General features: G+C 46.2%; 1 protein-coding gene across 1 annotated transcript in view; it reads right to left on the minus strand.

The window, feature by feature from the left end:
- The window catches only part of LOC139272973 (probable methyltransferase TARBP1), a 246,165-nt gene that overhangs the window by 36,044 nt on the left and 188,359 nt on the right, over positions 1-21,762 (minus strand). The window contains exons 28-29 of the mRNA XM_070889181.1: positions 21,195-21,319; positions 5,641-5,777 (exon numbers count right to left, since the gene is read on the minus strand). Of these exons, the coding sequence (XP_070745282.1) occupies positions 5,641-5,777; positions 21,195-21,319 (262 nt within the window). The remainder of the gene's footprint in view (positions 1-5,640; positions 5,778-21,194; positions 21,320-21,762) is intronic.

Consider the following 21,762-nt stretch of genomic DNA (forward strand, 5'->3'; position numbering starts at 1 on the left):
TTGACTCAAAATAGTTACAGATGTGAAAGTAAGAAAAAGCAGCTAACCGTTCACTGGAATAGGTGAATATCCTGATAGTTTGTTAAAAGGAAAATTCTCTGTCTCTGAAGGGATCAGGATGACTTCAGCCACACGTATGTATTGACTGGGCATCTAGGTGTACTATTAGGAATCTCAAGTCCAATTACCATATTTTATGCTGAGCAGAGGGATAAAGTTCAAGTTGCACAAACGTTCTGTGAGTTGTGAAGCGAGAGAAAAGGAGTACACATTTTTTTGACAATATAAATATTCCTCTTGTCTGTAGGCCCTCAATGAAACATTCCATTCCATCCCACGACCGTGGAAATGGATCGGTGATCTGGTCCTGGGACTCTGCCCTCTGTAGCCCTCCATTAGGATAGGTACAAGAGGCTGTCTTAACCTCTGATCCTATTGTACAATGATGGGTTGGCAAACTGTGTCAATATGCTGTTATAATCAGCATTCACACAACATTGTGAATGTCCCTAACTTTACCAATGACCTGGAACATGTTTCTTTTCCTCATCAAGGCCCCAAGTTTCCACATGATTTGCTCCTGATTTTTAGGAGCAACTGGTGTAGAACGGAGTATCTTAGAAATCGGAATTCTCCACATTTAGTTTGCTCCAGTTCTAGTCAGTTAGAACAGTTTCAATTTGGAACAGAATTTTTTTTTCAAAAGGGGGCGTGTCCGGCCACTTACGCCTGATTTCAAAGTTTCGTGAGTGAAAACGTACTCCAAACTAACTTAGAATGGAGTAAGTGAAGATTTTTGTACGCTCGAAAAAACCTTGTCTACACTTTAGAAAATCAGGCGTAGGTTACAAATCAGGCGTAGGGAATGGTGGGGGGGGGGTTTAAAGGGAAGTTTACAAACATTAAACACTTCAGTTTTACAAATAAAGAGCCATCATCAATAATAAATGATAAATACATCAATAAATCAACCAATAAGTCAATCAAAAAAAATTAATAAGAAATCATTTTTTTTTAAAAAATCAATAAATAAAACATTTTCTACTTACCGACTGCAGCACCGGGAGCCCTCCAACAGCGTGCTGGGATGCCCCCCTCAGTGTGTCTCTGTCAGTGTCTATCTCGCTGTCTGTCTGTCTGTCTCTCATTCTCTGTCTGTCAGTGTCTGTGTTTCTGACAGCGAGGGGAGGGGGAGGAGGGGGGTAGAGGGAGAGAGGGGGAGAGCAGAGGAAGGGAAGGGGGAGGGATGGGGGAGAAGGGGAAGGGATGGGGGAGAAGGGGGAGGGGAGGAGAAGGGGGAGAAAGGAGATGGGGGGGAAAGGAGATGGGGGGGAAAGGAGATTGGGGGGGAAGGAAGGAGATTGGGGGGGAGGAAGGAGATTGGGGGGGGAAGGAGATTGTGGGGGGGGAAGGAGATTGGGGGGGAAAGGATTTGGGGGGGGAGGAGATGGGGGGAAAGGAGGGAGATTGGGGGGGAAGGAGATGGGGGGGAAGGAGATTGGGGGGGGAAGGAGATTGGGGGGGGGAAGGAGATTGGGGGGGGGAAGGAGATTGGGGGGGGGGAAGGAGATTGGGGGGGAAGGAGATTGGGGGGGGAAGGAGATTGGGGGGGGAAGGAGATTGGGGGGGGGAAGGAGATTGGGGGGGGAAGGAGATTGGGGGGGGAAGGAGATTGGGGGGGGAAGGAGATTGGGGGGGAAAGGAGATTGGGGGGGAAAGGAGATTGGGGGGGGAAGGAGATTGGGGGGGGGGAAGGAGATTGGGGGGGGGGAAGGAGATTGGGGGGGGGAAGGAGATTGGGGGGGGGAAGGAGATTGGGGGGGGGGGAAGGAGATTGGGGGGGGGAAGGAGATTGGGGGGGGAAGGAGATTGGGGGGGGGGTGGGGGGTGGGAGGGTGGGGGGAAAGGAGAAGGGAGAGGGAGGCTGAACGAACCGGGCCCGAGACTTCGGGCAGGGCCCGTCCCCAGCACCAGATTTACAGGTGGGTGGTGTTGGGTCGGGTCAGGGGGGTGGTGAGAGGGAGGTCGGTTCGGTTCGGGTCGGGAGGAGGGAGGGAGAGGGAGGTCAGGTCAGATCCAGTCCGGAGGCGGGGGGGGGAGGAGCGGGTGTCGGGTCCAGTCCGGAGGCTGGGGGGAGCGGGTGTCAGGTCTGGTCCGGGGGGAGGGGGGGGGAAGCGGGTGTCGGGTCCGGTCCGGGGGGAGGGGGGAGGGAGCGGGTGTCGGGTCCGGTCGGTGGGGGGGGGGGGGGAGAGAGCGGGTGTCGGGTCCGGTCCGGGGGCGGGGGGGAGCAGGTGTCGGGTCCGGTCCGGGGGGGGGCGCGGGTGTCGGGTCCGGTCCAGTGGGGGAAGCAGGTATCGGGTCCGGTCTGGGGTGGTGGGGGGGGGGGGGGGGAAGCGGGTGTCAGGTCCGGTCCGGGGGGAGGGGGGGGGAGCGGGTGTCGGGTCCGGTCCGGGGGCGGGGGGGAGCGGGTGTCAGGTCCGGTCCGGGGGGAGGGGGGGGAGCGGGTGTCGGGTCCGGTCCGGGGGCGGGGGGGAGCAGGTGTCGGGTCCGGTCCAGTGGGGGAAGCAGGTATCGGGTCCGGTCTGGGGTGGTTGGGGGGGGGGGGGGGGGGCGGAGCAGGTGTCGGGTGCGGTCCAGTGGGGGAAGCAGGTATCGGGTCCGGTCTGGGGTGGTGGGGGGGGGGTGGGGGGAGCGGGTGTCGGGTCCGGTCTGGGGTGGTTGGGGGGGGGGGGGGGGGCGGAGCAGGTGTCGGGTGCGGTCCAGTGGGGGAAGCAGGTATCGGGTCCGGTCTGGGGTGGTTGGGGGGGGGGGGGGGGCGGAGCAGGTGTCGGGTGCGGTCCAGTGGGGGAAGCAGGTATCGGGTCCGGTCTGGGGTGGTGGGGGGGGGGTGGGGGGAGCGGGTGTCGGGTCCGGTCTGGGGTGGTGGGGGGGGGGGGGGGGCGGGAGCGGGTGTCGGGTCCGGTCTGGGGTGGTGGGGGGGGGGGAGCGGGTGTCGGGTCCGGTCTGGGGTGGTGGGGGGGGGGGAGCGGGTGTCGGGTCCGGTCTGGGGTGGTGGGGGGGGGAGCGGGTGTCGGGTCCGGTCTGGGGTGGTGGGGGAGGGGGGGGGAGCGGGTGTCGGGTCCGGTCCGGGGGCGGGGGGGAGCAGGTGTCGGGTCCGGTCCGGGGGGGGGGCGCGGGTGTCGGGTCCGGTCCAGTGGGGGAAGCAGATATCGGGTCCGGTCTGGGGTGGTGGGGGGGGGGGAGCGGGTGTCGGGTCCGGTCTGGGGTGGTGGGGGGGGGGGGGGGGGGGAGGGGGGAGCGGGTGTCGGGTCCGGTCTGGAGGCGGGAAGCGGGAGTCGAGTCGGGTCGGGAGGAAGCAGGAGCTGGCCGTGGAAGGAGCCTTATTCACGCAGCCCCAGTGAGGCCATTTGGCCAGGGCTAGGGGCTGCGTGCTTCGGGCCCCTCCCACACAGTTTTGGGCGCCTGGAGCTACTGCACTTACGTGCCGACTGTAGCGCGCATGTGCAGAGGTCCCGGCACTGTTTTCAGCGCAGGGACCTGGCTCCGCTCCCCCACAGCTCGTGCTGGCTGCGCCGAGGGCCAGAGGACCTGCAGGTAGGTGGAGAATACCGAGGATTTTTTTAGGCGCACTTTGTGGCGCGATAAACGGGCGTCCAGGTCGGGACTGCGCTGTTCTAGGCGCGGCTCGAAACTTGGGCCCCAAGTGTCTCCCCCTCATCCTGAACTGAAGGCATCAACTCCCTTGCTGAACTCTTAACCCATAGGTGCCTGTCATCTACCAACTGCCCAGATGTTCCTGCAACGGTGAGACTGCCAACATGCAGCATAAATCTCGCCGGCTTGCGTGCCGATCTCCATGTTGTTAACTTGCTCCAGATTCTGCTGGCTTTCTTTCAGAGTACATTGCAGCAAGCTTTGTAGCGGTGAATCAGACTCTCCCAGGTGCAGGAAGTGAATATTCAAAAGATCCTAGTTGTTTAATCCTTCCAACAATAATACATTTTTAACAACTGTGAATTTAAACCCGACCTTAGAGCAAGAAATCACACACCATTGCCATTATTTCTAAGTCTAAGTGGCAGCGGTGTGAAAACTTGTTTAAATGCAGGTAAACCAGAATCGCCATTGGTTTTAGTGGGGGTGGAGCTATGATAATTACCGTCCAACTGTTTTCGGCACAGATAACGGTTCAAGTCCCAGAAAAATATGGGACAGTGAAATTAATGGCGTAAGTCACTCACTCTATAACTTCCTCTTTCTTTTACACCGTTCGAGTGTCTCCATGATGTAAAAGCCCCACTACACTGGTGCACGGCCCCAGGAAAATCTGGACCATTATCTGACCTAAGTGAACATTATTCTTATAGGAGTCTGGGGATTGAATGTCACCAGGCTTTTAAAATGGGAAGGAAAAGGGCAGCACAGCTGAGCCTGGTCTCATCATATCCGCATCCAGATTCCACATGTGCAAGCTCAATAGTGATGAAGAATGAGTCCCCCATGGTTGATCGTTTCTCTCTAGCCTAAAAGCACTCAGCAGTCTATTTCAGAGTCCCTGCCACTGCCCCCGCTGAGATCAAGTAACTCCGTATGGAATGGGGATCAATCTGAAGCATTCCTGATCTGTATCCAGCTCAGCCATAAACTTGGAAAGTCACTTAGGGAGCACCGCTAACATACCATGTCGAGGCAAATGTTTTTTTTATTGGCATCACTGGTTGTGGTTGTGGTTGTGGTGCGGTTACGGGTTGTGGAAAGAGAGAAGTGCATGGTAAAACACAGTTTAAGTGTTCTAGCTTCAAAAATCTGCAGGGCTTTGAACCTGGCCAAAGTGCCAGAATCGACCTGCCAGGAACCTCTGCCGCCAACCCTGCCAGAGTATCGTATGCCAGGGGTGGGTTCCACATTTCATACAAGGAATCCGATACTTCACTTGCACCTCTTTCGGGGGTCCAGGCCAGGGTAGGCACCCATGGGTCTCACATCTGCTGACCAGCTGGCTGGAACGCTTTTGTTTCTGCCAACATACTGGCTGCCTGCCAGATCTCAGACCGGGGATAGGAAATCTCCTGGCCTGTGTGCCCCCTGTCATGCCCCCTATGATGTAGAGGACCATGCTTGGGGCCGACAGAGTTTCTGCTGCAATCAAGGCACCCCTTAAACTTATAGCAGGGGTCAGTACCCGGTACATCCTGGTCCCATTCTAATTTGCTGGCTTTTCGTCACACTCCCACTCGGCTCATGGCCGGAGTGTGCCATAGGGCCTGGAGATTTTCGGGGTTTCTATTGTTTCTGTTGCTGGTTCTATACCCACTGAGCAAAAAAAAAAATATCAAAAATTAAATTGTCAGTTGAAATAAACACAAAGAAATAAGATTGATGAGGTACACATGGGCTCTTTGTGTAGAAATACAAAACTGCATCAAGAAAAGAGCATCTGTTTCATGTGTGGATGGGTAAAAATGTAGCGCAATTATCTTTTGTGGCTCACCTTTTGTTGTCCAATTACAGTCATGTGTGAAAGGAGGCCACATTCAATCAATCGCTGCTAAATTCAACTAGTTATCAGTTCAAAAACATAGCTCCTTGAAGCATGTTTGAGGGATCTGATGCCAAGATTATTTTTAGCAAGTAACTTACCCTAGCAACAGCAATGTTTTTTCCGGGAAGCTGTATTGTGCAAGATCATGGCTGTTGGCCGTCTGTTCCACTCCAATGATCGTGTGCCCTTCAGTTTTCTTTCTCTGCAGATACTCAACCAGCTCAGCAGGTCTCACCTGTAAAATGAAGAGATTGAAGGTAAACAGAAAATAAAATCATTTTTACCACACGCAGACTGCTTTGCTGCCCTCCTCCCTCACTTTACGGTGAGGAACTAATGACAAGTTTCACCTCCTTTTCTTCAACTGCTTCCCTAGTGCCCTGCATCAATCACGCCTCCCAGCTTCTGCCAGTTGCCTCTTTGAAGCTGATCACTGGAAAGTGCGAAAAGAAAAATCAGCCCAGCTTGGCAGAATTTCTGTGGGGAATATCAGTAAATTCGGAGATAAGCAAGTGAATGCATTGGCATGCAATATCAGCTAATTCCACCTGTGTGGTCATCATGATAGCTCATAAACTCCAAAGCCGAGAGGTCCAGTCAGCCTTATGAATGCACATGGCGCGTATTCAGTGCACATGGAATGGGTATCTTGGAGGATTTATTTTAGTTTAAAGATGAGAATTTCAAACCATCTGGTGATGCCACTGAGTCACTCCGATACCATAAGCATGGAAATAAGTTCTTCATCTCCATAGTTTAGAGGCCATATGAGCGTCATAAAATGAGAATATACACTTACAATTTTACATCAAGACTTCTGTTCTCTTGCCCAAGTAGGACACAGTGCCAATCTTTCAGGATACATGCTTAAGAATGTAGGTTTTTTTGCAAGTATTAACTTTTTTTTAAAAAAAAGAGAGATCTCTGTGCTCCTCTAATTCTGGCCTCTTGCACATCCCCGATTTTAATTGGTCCACCACTACGTGGCCATGCTTTCAGCTGCCTCAGCTCCAAGCTCTGAAATTCACTCTGCTAAATCTCTCCGCCTCTCTACCTCTTTTAAGATGCTCCTTAAAACCTACCTCTCACCTGTCCTAATATCTCCCTGTGTGGCTCGATGTCAAATTTTGTGAGATTATGCTCCTGTGATATACCTCGGGACAGTTTACTACATTAAAGGCGTTATATAAATGCAAGTTTTTGTTGTATTGTTTTTCTCCTTTCCCAGTCTTCAGATTTCCTCAGGGTCATGCACTAGTTGCAGCTGAGTGTACGCGCAGGCAGGCAATCTGCTCCCAGGCCCATGCTTTGAAAATGGCTGCAAGGCTGATTTTGCCCTCTTTTCTCGCTCTCCCTATGACAAAGTGCCTGATAATCTCTGTTTGACAAATTCCCATAACAGAAGTCCACAACTCTGAACATGGGTTGGGAAAATCATTGTTGTAAACCTTTATCCCAACATCCATTCTTATCCAGACTATATACACATTTAACTGTTACGTTTCACAATACAGCTTATTTTCATGTACCCAAACTTGGCAAAAACTTGTACAAACGGATATTTCAAGTTTGTTGTGAAAATTTCCTGGGTGTCGTCAGTCAGACCTCGAGCTTTCTCGCTCGTCATTGTCACCATTTTCTAGGTGAGTTTTTTTCTTCTCATCTGCTTTGGTTTCTTTAAATACTTGCACTCTTTAGAAACTACACATAGAATTGATTCTGCCTGTCTTTTGCCCAATTACTGAAACCATGCCACCATCGTAAACTGCAACAAGACCAACCAGTTTGATATTTATAAATTATTGAAAGATGAGAAATTAAAAACCATTGGGGAATTGATTTTAAATCTTTACTGAAAAAACATTGAAAATTACATTCATTGATTTTTTTTTTCCCTGCACATCAGCCTTAGTTATTATCCCTCAACCTTTATCATTAATAATCCTGGAACATTAGACCATTCGCCAGAGGGCTCTGTTAGAGAAATCAGTGTTTGATTATTCTATGTGCGACTGTAAGATTTCATTCGAACAGCAGGTTAAGTAACTTTATCATTTGAGTCTGTGGTTTTGTACATTTTGTTTGGATTTGACACCCTGCATATACAAATACTGATACATTGACGGTGTCAGCTGTGGCTCATAGAAACATAGAAAATAGGTGCAGGAGTAGGCCATTCGGCCCTTCGAGCCTGCATCACCATTCAATAAGATCATGGCTGATCCTTCACCTCAGTACCCCTTTCCTGCTTTCTCTCCATACCCCTTGATCCCTTTAGCCGTAAGGGCCATATCTAACTCCCTCTTGAAAATATCCAATGAACTGGCATCAACAACTCTCTGCGGTAGAGAATTCCAAAGGTTAACAACTCTCTGAGTGAAGAAGTTTCTCCTCATCTCAGTCCTTAATGGCTTACCCCTTATCCTTAGACTATGTACCCTGGTTCTGGACTTCCTCAACATTGGGAACATTCTTCCTGCATCTAACCTGTCCAGTCCCGTCAGAATTTTATACGTTTCTATGAGATCCCCTCTCATCCTTCTAAACTCCAGTGAATACAGGCCCTGTCGATCCAGTCTCTCCTCATATGTCAGTCCTGCCATCCTGGGAATCAGTCTGGTGAACCTTTGCTGCACTCCCTCAATAGCAGAATGTCCTTTCTCCGATTAGGAGACCAAAACTGAACAAAATATTCCAGATGAGGCCTCATCAAGGCCCTGTACAACTGCAGTAAGACCCCCCTGCTCCTATTCTCAAATCCCCGAGCTATGAAGGCCAACATACCATTTGCCTTCTTCACCGCCTGCTGTACCTGCATGCCAACTTTCAATGACTGATGGACCATGACACCCAGGTCTCGTTGCACCTCCCCTTTTCCTAATCTGCCGCCATTCAGATAATATTCTGCCTTCGTGTTTTTGCCACCAAAGTGGGTAACCTCACATTTATCCACATTAAACTGCATCTGCCATGCGTTTGCCCACTCACCTAACCTGTCCAAGTCACCCTGCAGCCGCTTAGCGTCCTCCTCACAGCTCACACCACCACCCAGCTTAGTGTCATCTGCAAACTTGGAGATATTACACTCAATTCCTTCATCCAAATCATTAATGTATATTGTAAATAGCTGGGGTCCCAGCACTGAGCCCTGCGGCAACCCACTCATCACTGCCTGCCATTCTGAAAAGGACCCGTTTATCCCGACTCTCTGCTTCTTGTCTGCCAACCAGTTCTCTATCCACGTCAATACATTACCCCTAATACCATGTGCTTTGATTTTGCACACCAATCTCTTGTGTGGGGCCTTGTCAAAAGCCTTTTGAAAGTCCAAATACACCACATCCACTGGTTCTCCCCTGTACACTCTACTAGTTACATCCTCAAAAAATTCTAGAAGATTTGTCAAGCATGATTTTCCTTTCATAAATCCATGCTGACTTGGATCGATCCTGTCACTGCTTTCCAAATGCGCTGCTATTTCATCTTTAATAATTGATTCCAACATTTTTCCCACTATTGATGTCAGGCTAACCGGTCTATAATTACCCGTTTTCTCTCTCCCTCCTTTCTTAAAAAGTGGTGTTACATTAGCTATCCTCCAGTCCATAGGAACTGATCCAGAGTCGATAGACTGTTGGAAAATGATCACCAGTGCATCCACTATTTCTAGGGCCACTTCCTTAAGTACTCTGGGATGCAGACAATCAGGCCCCAGGATTTATCGGCCTTCAATCCCATCAATTTCCTTAACACAATTTCCCGCCTAATAAGGATTTCCTTCAGTTCCTCCTTCCCACTAGACCCTCGGTCCCCTAGTATTTCCGGAAGGTTATTTGTGTCTTCCTTCGTGAAGACAGAACCAAAGTAGTTGTTCAACTGGTCTGCCATTTCTTTGTTCCACATTATAAATTCACCTGAATTTGACTGCAAGGGACCTACGTTTGTCTTCACTAATCTTTTTCTCTTCGCATATCTATAGAAGCTTTTGCAGTCAGTTTTTATGTTCCCAGCAAGCTTCCTCTCATATTCTATTTTCCCCCTCCTAATTAAACTCTTTGTCCTCCTCTGCTGAATTATAAAATTCTCCTAGTTCTCAGGTTTGCTGCTTTTTCTGGTCAATTTATATGCCTCTTCCTTGGATTTAACACTATCCTTAATTTCCCTTATTAGCCACGGTTGAGCCACATTCCCCGTTTTATTTTTACTCCAGACAGTTATGTATAATTGTTGAAGTTCATCCATGTGATCTTTAAAATGTTTGCCATTGCCTATCCACCGTCAACCCTTTAAGTATCATTTGCCAGTCTATTCCAGCCAATTCACGTCTCATACCATTGAAGTTACCTTTCCTTAAGTTCAGGACCCTAGTCTCTGAATTAACTGTGTCACTCTCCATCTTAATAAAGAATTCTACCATATTATGGTCACTCTTCCCCAAGGGGCCTCGCACAACAACATTGCTAATTAGTCCTTTCTCATTACACATCACCCAGTCATGGCCAACCCTCTAGTTGGTTCCTTAACATATTTGTCTAGAAAACCATCCCTAATACACTCCAGGAAATTCTCCTCCATCGCATTGCTACCAGTTTGGTTAGCCCAATCAATATGTAGATTAAAGTTACCCATGATAACTGCTGTACCTTTATAGCACGCATCCCTAATTTCTTGTTTGATGCTGTCCCCAACCTCACTACTACTTTTTGGTGGTGAGAGTGCTTCTCACCTCCGAGTTAGAAGGTTGTGGATTCAAGTCCCACTCCAGTGACATGAGCACAAAATGCAGGCTGACACTCCAGTGCAGTGCTGAGGGAGTGCTGCACTATCTGAGGTGTCGTCTTTCGGATGAGACGTTAAATGAGGCCCCGTCTGCTGTCTCAAGTGGACGTAAAAGATCCCATGGCCACAATTTCAATGAAGAGCATGGGAGTTATCCCCGGTGTCCTGGTCAATGTTTATCCCTCAATCAACATAACAGAAACAGTTTATCTGGTCATTATCACATTGTTGTTTGTGGGAGCTTGCTGTGCGCAATTGGCTGCCACATTTCCTATATTACAAGTGACTACACTTCAAAAGTATTTCATTGGCTGTAAAGCGCTTTGGAACGTCCTGAGGTTGTGAAAGGTGATACATAAATGCAGGTCTTTCTTTCTTACACTCCCAGGAACCCTCTCACATCATTTCCAAAAGGATGCCAGCTACTAAAAGTGCTAATTGTGGAATTTTAATAGTTACACAGGAATAATGTATTGTAAGTCAACAATTACGGAAGCGTACAGAAATAATGACCTGATCAGTTTGAAGAATTATGATTTTCAAATTCTGTATATCTTCCACCTGATATTTTCTTTGTAAGTATTTTACTACACTCACAGCCTACAACCAATATCACCCTTTTTATTTATTAGGGTGTGAACCAAATACATTGCGAAGACCTAAGGGATGCCATTACAGGATGTATCTTTTCAGGGCAAGCTGACTGTCATCAGATCATCCACCACCAAGGCTCCTTATGCAAATGTTCCTGGCTGCCTATGCACAGTTCGTGTCCCATTACCGTTGATGGCACTTCTCAAGGAAAACAAGATTACCTCCACACAGCTTACAGCAGTGGTAAACTGCTTTTTTGAGGGTCTCAAGTTTGCCAATCGAAAAAACCGACCCCCTCCTGTAGACTGCTAAATGCATCCAACTGGTTTAATGTGCAAGCATGTCAGCATGGTAATCAAAGTATACTAATGGATGGGATAAGCTCAATCTGAGTATCTATGTCCGCTACGTTCAAGCATGCACGCTCACTACATCCATTCCTCCAGGGGAGTGGAGATTGGGCGGTGCACCTTTACATATAATCTAAGTTTTCAAAAACCCAGATTACATGTGAAAGTGGCTTAAATCATATTGAATTGAAAGACATAATATATCCTCCATTTATACAATGCCAAAACATTTTTTATTTGGCAAAAATGTTGCTGGATATTCATGCAAGAGATTATAATGTAATTTCCATGGTTTCAAAATCAGCAACTGAGTCTTGCATAAATTTAAATCCCAGGAATAATTTATTATTCATTGAAGAATGTATCTCTGTAGATTGAGCAACTTTCTCGTGGATACATAGAATAATTTTATACATGCACAGATATCTGAAGTGTCCAATCTTTTATTATTTCAATATTTAATGTGCAATTACATTATGGAAATGATTTATGTTCCTGGCTATTTCATCTTTCATGAAGTTACTTTCTCCCAATAATTTATTTATTTTGTTCATTCCACAGAAAGCAGCCTGGTATGGATTTCCTCTATTCATCAATTGATACCTCTAGGACAAATAAACCAACAGTGAGAACTCTACAAAAGGACTATTATTCCGCCACTTTCACAAGTACTTGCACTATAAAATGGTAACCATTCCTTAAGACTAACTCTACGTTCTCAGTTATCTAGCAGTCTTTTTTCAAAATAATAACTACTGATACATTGTTTGGAAAGTCCATTCTTAGAGATACATCTTGACTTGACTATTCCAATGCACTGCTGGCTGGCCTCCCATGTTGTACCCTACGTAAACCTGAGGTCATCCAAAACTCGGCTGCCCGTGCCCTTACTCATCCCGTTCACCCATCACCCCCGTGCTCACTGACCTACCGGTTAAGCAATGCCTTGACTTTAAAATTCTCATCCTTGTTTTCAAATCCCTCCATGGCCTCGCCCCTCCCTATCTCTGTAATCTCCTCCAGTCCCACAACCGTACCCCTCCCCTCCCTACCCCAGCCACCACCAACCCCGGGATATCTGTGCTCCTCCAATTCTGGCCTCTTGTGCATCACTCCACCATCGGTAGCCTTGCCTTCAGTTGCCTAGGTCCTAATCTCTGGAGTTCCCTCCCTAAACCTTTCCGTCTCGCTAGCTCACTTTCTTCCTTTAAGACGCTTCTTAAAACCTCTCTCTTTAATCAAGCTTTTGGTCATCTGCCCTAATATCTCCTTACGTGGCTCGGTTAAATTTTGTTTTATGACACTCTGTGAAGTGACTTGGGACATTTTACTGCATTAAAGGCAATATAAATACAAGTTTTGTTGAACATCATTTGCCAAAAGACCAAGGGGCTGGAATTGCCCCCTTTTTAAAGAGCCCTTACTGCCTCAAAGAGGCGGTGACGGTGCAGAAATCACTCACTGCTCGGTCAGCACAGCGTCGGTGACATTGCCCTACTTGTTTTTTGGGGGGGGGGGTGGGAGGGTGGTGGACGCTCCCGCCCCATCGAAGATCCCCTTTCCACCCCGCTTGGGAAATGGCCCCGCGGGAGTGGATCGGCCTCCGCTCGGTGCCCCCGACAGCTTTCCCCTGTGGGAAGCTGGCTGTGGCTGGGCGACGTGCTGCCCTAAAAGGAGACTGCCACGGCCGCCATTTTATTGAGGTCGGCCTGACAATGGAGGGCCACGGGTTCGGCTGGACCGGAAACAGGCAGCCCGGCAACCCCTCTTGGGTGCCGGACTGCTGGCCTGGTCAAAACCCTCCCTGGTGGCCCAGTGGTGCCACTAACACGGTTGCAGAGTTCGCAGTGGCCCTTCCCTTTAAGTGAAGGGGAGGGACGTTGCTATGCATCAGCGCGCCGTTGATAATACAGACCGACGACCACCCTGCTCCCACGCCGACGTCCGCCCCGAAATCTGCCCGGAAGAAAATAAAAATGTAGAGACCTCAATTTCGCTTAAAAATCTTTTAAAAACAGTGAGTGCATCCCTTTTTGGTCAGAGGGCAATTTCAGTCCCCAAGACTTTGTTAAAATAACTTCTATTCTAAATTTACATTAGGGTAAAAAAAATGGCAGATATATCTTAAAATGTTTGAACTCTCAGCTGGTGGGCATTATTGTAAATAATACCCTTTTTATTTTTACTACTGGGCTCCCTTTAAGGTCACAGATGTGATTGTTGTGACTTTCACAAATCAATTAGAGTCTTCTCAGCGACAGACAGATCTTTGGGTCAATTAAAGGTCAGACAGGCTTTCATTTTTAAAAATGTATTTCAATGCGTCACTCTTGGAAGTAAATTAGCAAGCTACTTTCTATTGTTGGGGCAAGGTAGTTTAGATTATTGGTACCTGTACAGGCAGGAACTCAGAATGTTGGTATTGCAAACAGATGTCAAGATAGAGCAGATTTAGCTCACAAATCTGGCATAAATGGAGTATGTAAAAACCTGAACGGATTAGTACACTTTGGCAATTGTTTAATGCATTGACGTCAGATTCTCTGATTCACATTGCACCTTCAGACAACTGAAAACAGCCCATGGTTCAATAGGCTTGCGATTAACAGTATTTCCACCGTAATGCAAGAACAGTACAGATAATTACAAGAGTTGGCAGGGGTTAACTACACACGTCAACTGAGAAGCTGAGCTGTGAAAATGGCAAGGAGGTGCCACCTGTGTCCCTTTGACAATCTTTAACTAAAATCAATTAGTTAGACAGGAAGTTTGAATTATTCGCAGTAGCCATATCATTTGGCCCTTCCAACAAATCACAAATCTGTGAAATTGAAAGAACCATAAGTTTCAACCTTCAGATTAGGTTTGTTTGATATCCTTTTACCCCCCAAAACCAACTAAACTCAGTTGGTGGCACTCCTGCTTCTGAGTCAGAAGGTTGTGGGATCAAGCCCCATTCCGGAGAGTTGAACATAAAATCTAGACTGACTGCAGTGAGGGAGAGCTGCAATGTGGGAGTTGCTGTCTTTTGGATGAGATGTTAAACCCCATCTGCCCTCTCAGTTGGGTGTTTAAGATCTCAACGCACTATTTTGAAAAGAGCAGGGGGGGTTTCTCCCCAGTGTTCTGGCCAATATTTATTCCTCAATCAACATCACTATAACAGATGTTCTGATCATTTATCACATTGCTATTTGTGGGAGCTTGCTATATGCAAATTGGCTGCTGCGTTTCCTACATTACAACATTCATTATACTTCAAAAGTAATTAATTGCCTGCAAAGCACTTTGGGACGTTTGGAGGTTGTAAAGGCACTATATAAATGTAAGTTCTTTCTTTCTTTCAACAGCTGTGCTTGGATTCCATTCACTCTCCTGGCTTGTCTCCAATAGCATGAGCATTGTTGTAGCATTAATACTGTCAGAGCATTGACATCAGCCTCGAATGGCTAAGTGCAACCAGCGGCACTTGCATTCGGTTCATTATTTTGAATTTGGCTATGGACTCATGGCTCTCAGCCCGCAATTTTGCCATGGCTAGTCTGTGTCGAGGATAAGAAAGTCGAGAATGCAGCCTTATTTTGACTTCAGTTGCATGGGTATGACTAAGCGTAGTTTCTCGCTTGTTGCTGAATCTGCCCTGCATGGCAGATTGGAGATGAATAGAAACAGAACTGTTGATGTTGGAAGGGATTCTGGAATATAAACAGATGGCAAGATCACCTACATTCGTTCTACTTGAAAATATTTTTGCCAAGCTTATTTTTTGCTTGGCAGGAAGCAGCAAGAGTCCAGTGTCACTTTCATTAGAATTTCATTGTGTTGGAAGAGATTGTAGGTTCCTTTTGTATTGCCATGCATTCACCTGGTCTTTGCTTTCTCTCCAATATTAAACCAATGCATAGATCTCATTGGTGGAAAAAGTTGTAGTGTAAAACCTCAGCTAGACAACAAATCACGTCTAAGTTTGTGCTTAACTAAGAATCAGCAGCTCTCAGGCATCACTGCACCTGTTAAGTTAATACTCAGTAACGGAGTGGCCAACTCCACAATTCAAATTTCTTTAACAGATTTTCATCCCACATCATCGAGTTCTGACGAAGGGTCATCAACCTGAAACGTTGACTCTGTTTTTCTCTCCGCAGATGCTGCCTGAGCCATTGAGATTTCCAGCATTTTCAGTTTTTATTTCAGATTCCAGCATCCGCAGTATTTTGCTTTTGTGTCATTAAATTGGCTATGCCGTATCAATAATGAGACATCAAACTGCAGGAGCTCAGTGGATTGCCTGCCTCCTATTTATTAAGGGATGTTGACACCTAAGCTTTAATGGATTAGAAAAGAGAATGGAAGCTGTAGCTCCTTGAGAAACCTCGATATAAATTAATTAGTAAGAGATGAGATGCAATCCTTAAGCTTGGTAAAATAACAAAGTACTTGGCTAGATGTTGTCCACTTTTATATTCCAACATAACAAGCCCCCTTACACACGTCCCCCCCTAAAAAAGAAATTAAATTCATAGAGACAAATTTTAAGTCTCCCTCTGATGTGATAATAACATAAGAATTATGAACAGGAGTAGGCCATCTAGCCCCTCGAGCCTGCTCCGCCATTCAACAAGATCATGACTGATCTGGCCGTGGACTCAGCTCCACTTACCCGCCCGCTCCCCGTAACCCTTAATTCCCTTATTGCTTAAAATTCTATCTATCTGTGATTTGAATACATTCAATGAGCTAGCCTCAACTGCTTCCTCGGGCAGAGAATTCCACAGATTCACAACCCTCTGGGAGAAGAAATTCCTTCTCAACTAGGTTTTAAATTGGCTCCCCCGTATTTTGAGGCTGTGCCCCCTAGTTCTAGTCTCCCCGACCAGTGGAAACAACCTCTCTGCCTCTATCTTGTCTATCCCTTTCATTATTTTAAATGTTTCTATAAGATCACCCCTCATCCTTCTGAACTCCAACGAGTAAAGACCCAGTCTACTCAATCTATCATCATAAGGTAAACCCCTCATCTCCGGAATCAGCCTAGTGAATCGTCTCTGTACCCCCTCCAAAGCTAGTATATCCTTCCTTAAGAAAGGTGACCAAAACTGCACGCAGTACTCCAGGTGCGGCCTCACCAATACCCTGTACAGTTGCAGCAGGACCTCCCTGCTTTTGTACTCCATCCCTCTCGCAATGAAGGCCAACATTCCATTCGCCTTCCTGATTACCTGCTGCACCTGCAAACTAACTTTTTGGGATTCATGCACAAGGACCCCCAGGTCCCTCTGCACCGCAGCATGGGGTAATTTCTCCCCATTCAAATAATATTCCCTTTTACTGTTTTTTTTTCCAAGGTGGATGACCTCACATTTTCCGACATTGTATTCCATCTGCCAAATCTTAGCCCATTCGCTTAACCTATCTCAATCTCTTTTGCAGCCTCTCTGTGTCCTCTACACAACCCGCTTTCCCACTAATCTTTGTGTCATCTGCAAATTTTGTTACACTACACTCCGTCCCCTCTTCCAGGTCATCTATGTATATTGTAAACAGTTGTGGTCCCAGCACCAATCCTTGTGGCACACCACTAACCACCGATTTCCAACCCGAAAAGGACCCATTTATCCCGACTCTCTGCTTTCTGTTAGCCAACCAATTCTCGATCCATGCCAATACATTTCCTCTGACTCCGCGTACCTTTATTTTCTGCAGTAACCTTTTGTGTGGCACCTTATCGAATGCCTTTTGGAAATCTAAATACACCACATCCATCGGTACACCTCTATTCACCATGCTTGTTATATCCTCAAAGAATTCCAGTAAATTAGTTAAACATGATTTCCCCTCATGAATCCATGTTGCGTCTGCTTGATTGCACTATTCCTATCTAGATGTCCCGCTATTTCTTCCTTAATGATAGCTTCAAGCATTTCCCCCACTACAGATGTTAAACTAACCGACCTATAGTTACTTGCCTTTTGTCTGCCCCCTTTTTTAAACAAATCTGATTTACATTGTGAATGAAAATTATGGGCTGTGCAAAACATTTCCTCATTTATGCTAATGGATTTGAACATCATTACATCGCACTAGGGGGATATGCCAGGTTAGAACTAACTAGCAGCTTTAAGGCATAAAAGACAAACGCAGAAGACACTGGTAACTTTGCCGATATTTCTCTAATATTTGACCAAGTGACAGCCCAGTAACTTTCCTTCCGCTACGTTATTGTAAAGGTTGCAGGGGAAGTTTGATGGCGGTGAACCATTTACGTGCACAAAGCTTTCTCCTTTCTTCTAACTTGTTCTCTTAAAAAGCAAAGTCACTCGACCAAGACGTTGAAACAAACTGGGATTTTAAAAGTTAACAATAAGCAAATCAATAAATATCATTGTTTTCCAGCATTTTCTCTTCACAAATGCTGTTTGACTTGCTGCGTATTTCCAGCTATTTCTGTTTTTATTTCAATAAATAATGTTTATTTGTAACTTTATTGCTGCTAGAATTCAAACTGACTTTTACCACCGTTTTAATTCCATAACAATTAAATCAAGTGATCCTCATGCTGTTAGAGCAAGTCAGGGAAGCAGCGTGACTTATGGGGGAGTCTAAGGTTTCTCCAGTTGTATTAAACTAGCAGAAAATGTAGTAAAAGGGTGGTGGAGACTGATTCAATCATGGCTTTCAAAGGGAATGGCTAAGTATCTGGAGGAAAAATATTTGCAGGGCTACAGGGAAAGGGTGGGGGAGTGGCAGAGAGCCAGCACGGGCTTGACAGGCTGAATAGCCTCCTTTTGTGCTGTAACCATTCTATGATTTTATAAAGAACAGGTTTTTAATACAGATCTAAACAGGATTAACAGAACATCCCTACAAGACTGGCTCTAGGCTAGATTACCTGTGGGAATCACAGAGAGCTGACTCTATCTCAGTGTGCCAGTAGCCATTAGCACAAAAAGGAAGCGATCTTTCAGGCAGAAATTGTAACAGAGCCTGGACATTGCAGAATGAACTAAATGCAAGTTACCGAGCCAAAAGGTAGGAAATGAAGCAAGCTACAAACAGTGGCCCCAGCGCCTCCCAGAAATAGATAAAAAGAACAGCGAGTTACCGAGTGCACGAAGATAAAGATCGCTATCTTCGAAAAAGTGAAGACTCTTAAGCAGGGTTGCAACACATAACTTACAAGTCTGGGCATTTCATTTATCCAATCTACCCTTCAATTTCCATCAAAATAAGGGAAATAAATATTGCATTTGTCAAAAATTGTCTAAGTTAAAAATATTATTTAACAGTTCAATTCTGGTTTACGTATTGCTTGATTCACTTACGACACTTTGTATCACTTTTGCTGAACATAAATGTCACTCGGACATTGCCGGTTGCTGACAGACTGTGGGGCCGAAATTCAGGATAAGGCCCATTACCGCCGTTTTTCGGCAGCCATGCGGCGGAATCGAGTGGCCGCCGCATTGCAGTCCATTGGCCGCCACAATCCAAATTCATCTCTGGGATTTGTCGGGCGCTCCCCACTTCTGTTCCGCTGCTGACGACCGCACCAAGCGCACACCGCCGCTCTCCCGCACCTCCATCCCACTCCGCGCGAAATTGACCTAATAAAATCGACGCGCCACCGCGCGGTGCTGACAGCTTTTTCTGTCGGTGCACCTGTATTTTTGTGTGAGCCATGGCAGTGCGGCGGCCCTTCAAGGGGAGGGTGCACTGTAGTGGCTGCCATGTTTGTTTTTAGCCGGCCGTCTTCCCAATTATCGGCCTGGGTTTGGCCGGGCCACCAACAGGCAGCCCCTGTTTGGTGCCAGGCCACTGGCCCGGCCGAAACCCTCCCTAGTGGCCCAGTGGCCGAACCTTTAAAAAAACAGTTCTTCTCTCCCCTTTAAATGAGGGAAGAGACATGGTGACGCACACGCACATTGATGTCACCACTGCTCAGCCGCTGAGTGACAGTAGCGGAGACTCTGTCTCGCCCCCACGTCTCTCCCCTCATCGGCACTTGCCGCCGCACCTCTGCCCCCATTGTGACCGGCTTCTGGTCCGATCCGAAAAAAACGGCAAAGAGAAGAAAATTGATCGAGAGCCTGCCTCATCGGACCCGACGGTAAAAACATTAAAAAAAAAGGGTTGGTGTGCCAGCTTTCTGTCGGGCCTGAACTTCGGCCCCTGCAAGTACCCAGTAGTAATACTGCTCATGAAGGAGCTTCTTGTTTAACATTTTCACTCAAAAACAACAGGATTTTAATGGACCAGTACCAGGATATAATCCCACATTCTGACAACCCAACTCTACTTTCACTCCAGCTGCCAGACACGCATGCCTAAACGAAATGCATCCTGTGGCTGATTTACATTGTTTGACTGTTCGCTTGTCTGTTACTCTTTTCAGGCATCATTAATGCCAACTTCTCACTCCAGTCCTACTGCATCAATCAGTATTTAAAATCGGCACAGAGTCAGGTTAAGAGTGAGCCTTGAGAAAGCAGGTCGGTGTGGGGCTTCCTGAAAGAGATGCTGGTAAGTGCCAGGAGTGCCACCATGCCTACAATATTAGCTATGCATGTTTATGGATGCAAAAATAGAACGTGCAGATGTCTGGCATTTTTGCTAATTCCCACCCCCACTCCACCAGATTTACAGAGGATGTTGCTAATCACTTTTAAAATATCATATCTCCAGCTAAGCTGTTTGCTTTTGGATTTGAAATAGAACCCATTTCACGTTCACATACTGTACCTTTCAGCACTGCAAGATGAAGTAGTATTAATATGGAGCCATAATGCCCACAGCTAATCATCTGAAATCTATAATGCATCATTGTTGGATTCAGTGAGTATACCTGAAGCTTTACCACAGGGCTTTAAAAAAAAATTGCACACTGGAGGTTCAACTAATTTTTATTCAAATAAATCGATCATATGACTATTTATCCTACAGCAAGGCCTTAAAAGGGATTGTCCACTGACTGTTTTTTGATAAAAAGCATGTATAATATATATACACACATACAAACTAATTAAAAAATGCAGAAATATAATGCAAGCCCTATTACTCTTCACGAAGCCAATATTATTGAACTTTAAAAAATAGAATCAGCTCAATTACTCGATTCATTAAATAATTCACATTTGTGGATGACAGCAGGGTGTGCGTAAATTCTTTAAATGCCACAAGTAAACAACAGAAATTTAAATTTAAACATTAATTTTAACCACTAAAGATACTCACTATAGCCCTAGCAATGTATCTTATTGTATGTCAGTTCTATAGATAGTTTAGTTACTGGCTTTTCTAGAAAGCCTGAAATAGAACCCAAAATATTCTGACACATTTTTTAAAATCCAAATATAACGAAGCTCAATTAAAGCTTGCAGTCTTATTAGATGGTCACATTAAGCTTGTTTGAAAAAAAAGAACCTTCCAAGGGTCATACACACACAGGAATACAAATCAATATTGTTAAACCTAAATCCTTACTGCCAACCAATGCAGACTGTCACCTTCCCTTTCATTGAAAGCTCCGATATCAAACTCCCATAGTCCTTACAAATGCCTCTATCAGTACAAGGCCGAAGCAATGTGACCCAGCTCTTTGAGATTCCACTCCGTTTATCTGCCATTTTAGCCTGACAAGAGTAACTTGAATATTCTCCAAACCACTGTAAGTTACGACCTTCTTAGTTGACAACAGAGGGGCCTGAAATGCATCTCCCAAAACTTAGATGAGGAGTTGATCAGATCCTGCAGAGGTTCCTGCACCTTGAAGAGGCAAGATTTTACAAATGCTCTTGCAGGGATAACCAGGCTGCTTGGAGCTCAAGCCCATTATCTTGCCAAGAGTTTTGCAATATGGAACCACTCTTTCGCCTTTTCACTTCTGATCTAGGAAACCCCACCAATAGGCAAACACAGAACCTTGCACCCACCTCAATGACTGGTAGCCATTGTTCAGCAGACACACTGAGGGCCTGGAACTGCTTGTCGTTCACACAATGCATGTTGCTCACAACCAGTGCAGAAGCCCCAAATATCTCACTTGTCCGACACAAACCTGAAAGAAACACACAGCAACTGTCAGATTATTAAAGACAAAACTGAACCAAAATAATGAGCATCCGAAGCACAGGGGAAATCTAATTAACCGCCTTCAGTTCACCTCTATTGAACGTGCATCAAAAATAAAAGCTCACAGCATTTTCACTCCAGATAAGCAGATCGCCTTGTGAAACTAAAAAAAAAGCTGTCAGGTTGCTTACATTAAATTAAATTTAAAAATTCATGAAGGTTAACCTACGGTTCTCAAATTATTTCAGACTTGCACAAAATGACATTTGTGAGGGTGGTACAATGCACTGAAGCACTAACATACGGTGCCACAGAGCAGAGTCTGATCCCTCACTCCTGATCTTAAGCATGCTGTGTGAGGAAAGAAAGAACTTGCTTTTATCTCGCACTTTTCACTACCTCAGGACGCACCAAAGTGCTGCACAGCCA

This window comes from Pristiophorus japonicus, chromosome 9, assembly GCF_044704955.1.
Source record: "Pristiophorus japonicus isolate sPriJap1 chromosome 9, sPriJap1.hap1, whole genome shotgun sequence".
In the NCBI taxonomy this organism is placed as follows: Eukaryota; Metazoa; Chordata; class Chondrichthyes; family Pristiophoridae; genus Pristiophorus; species Pristiophorus japonicus.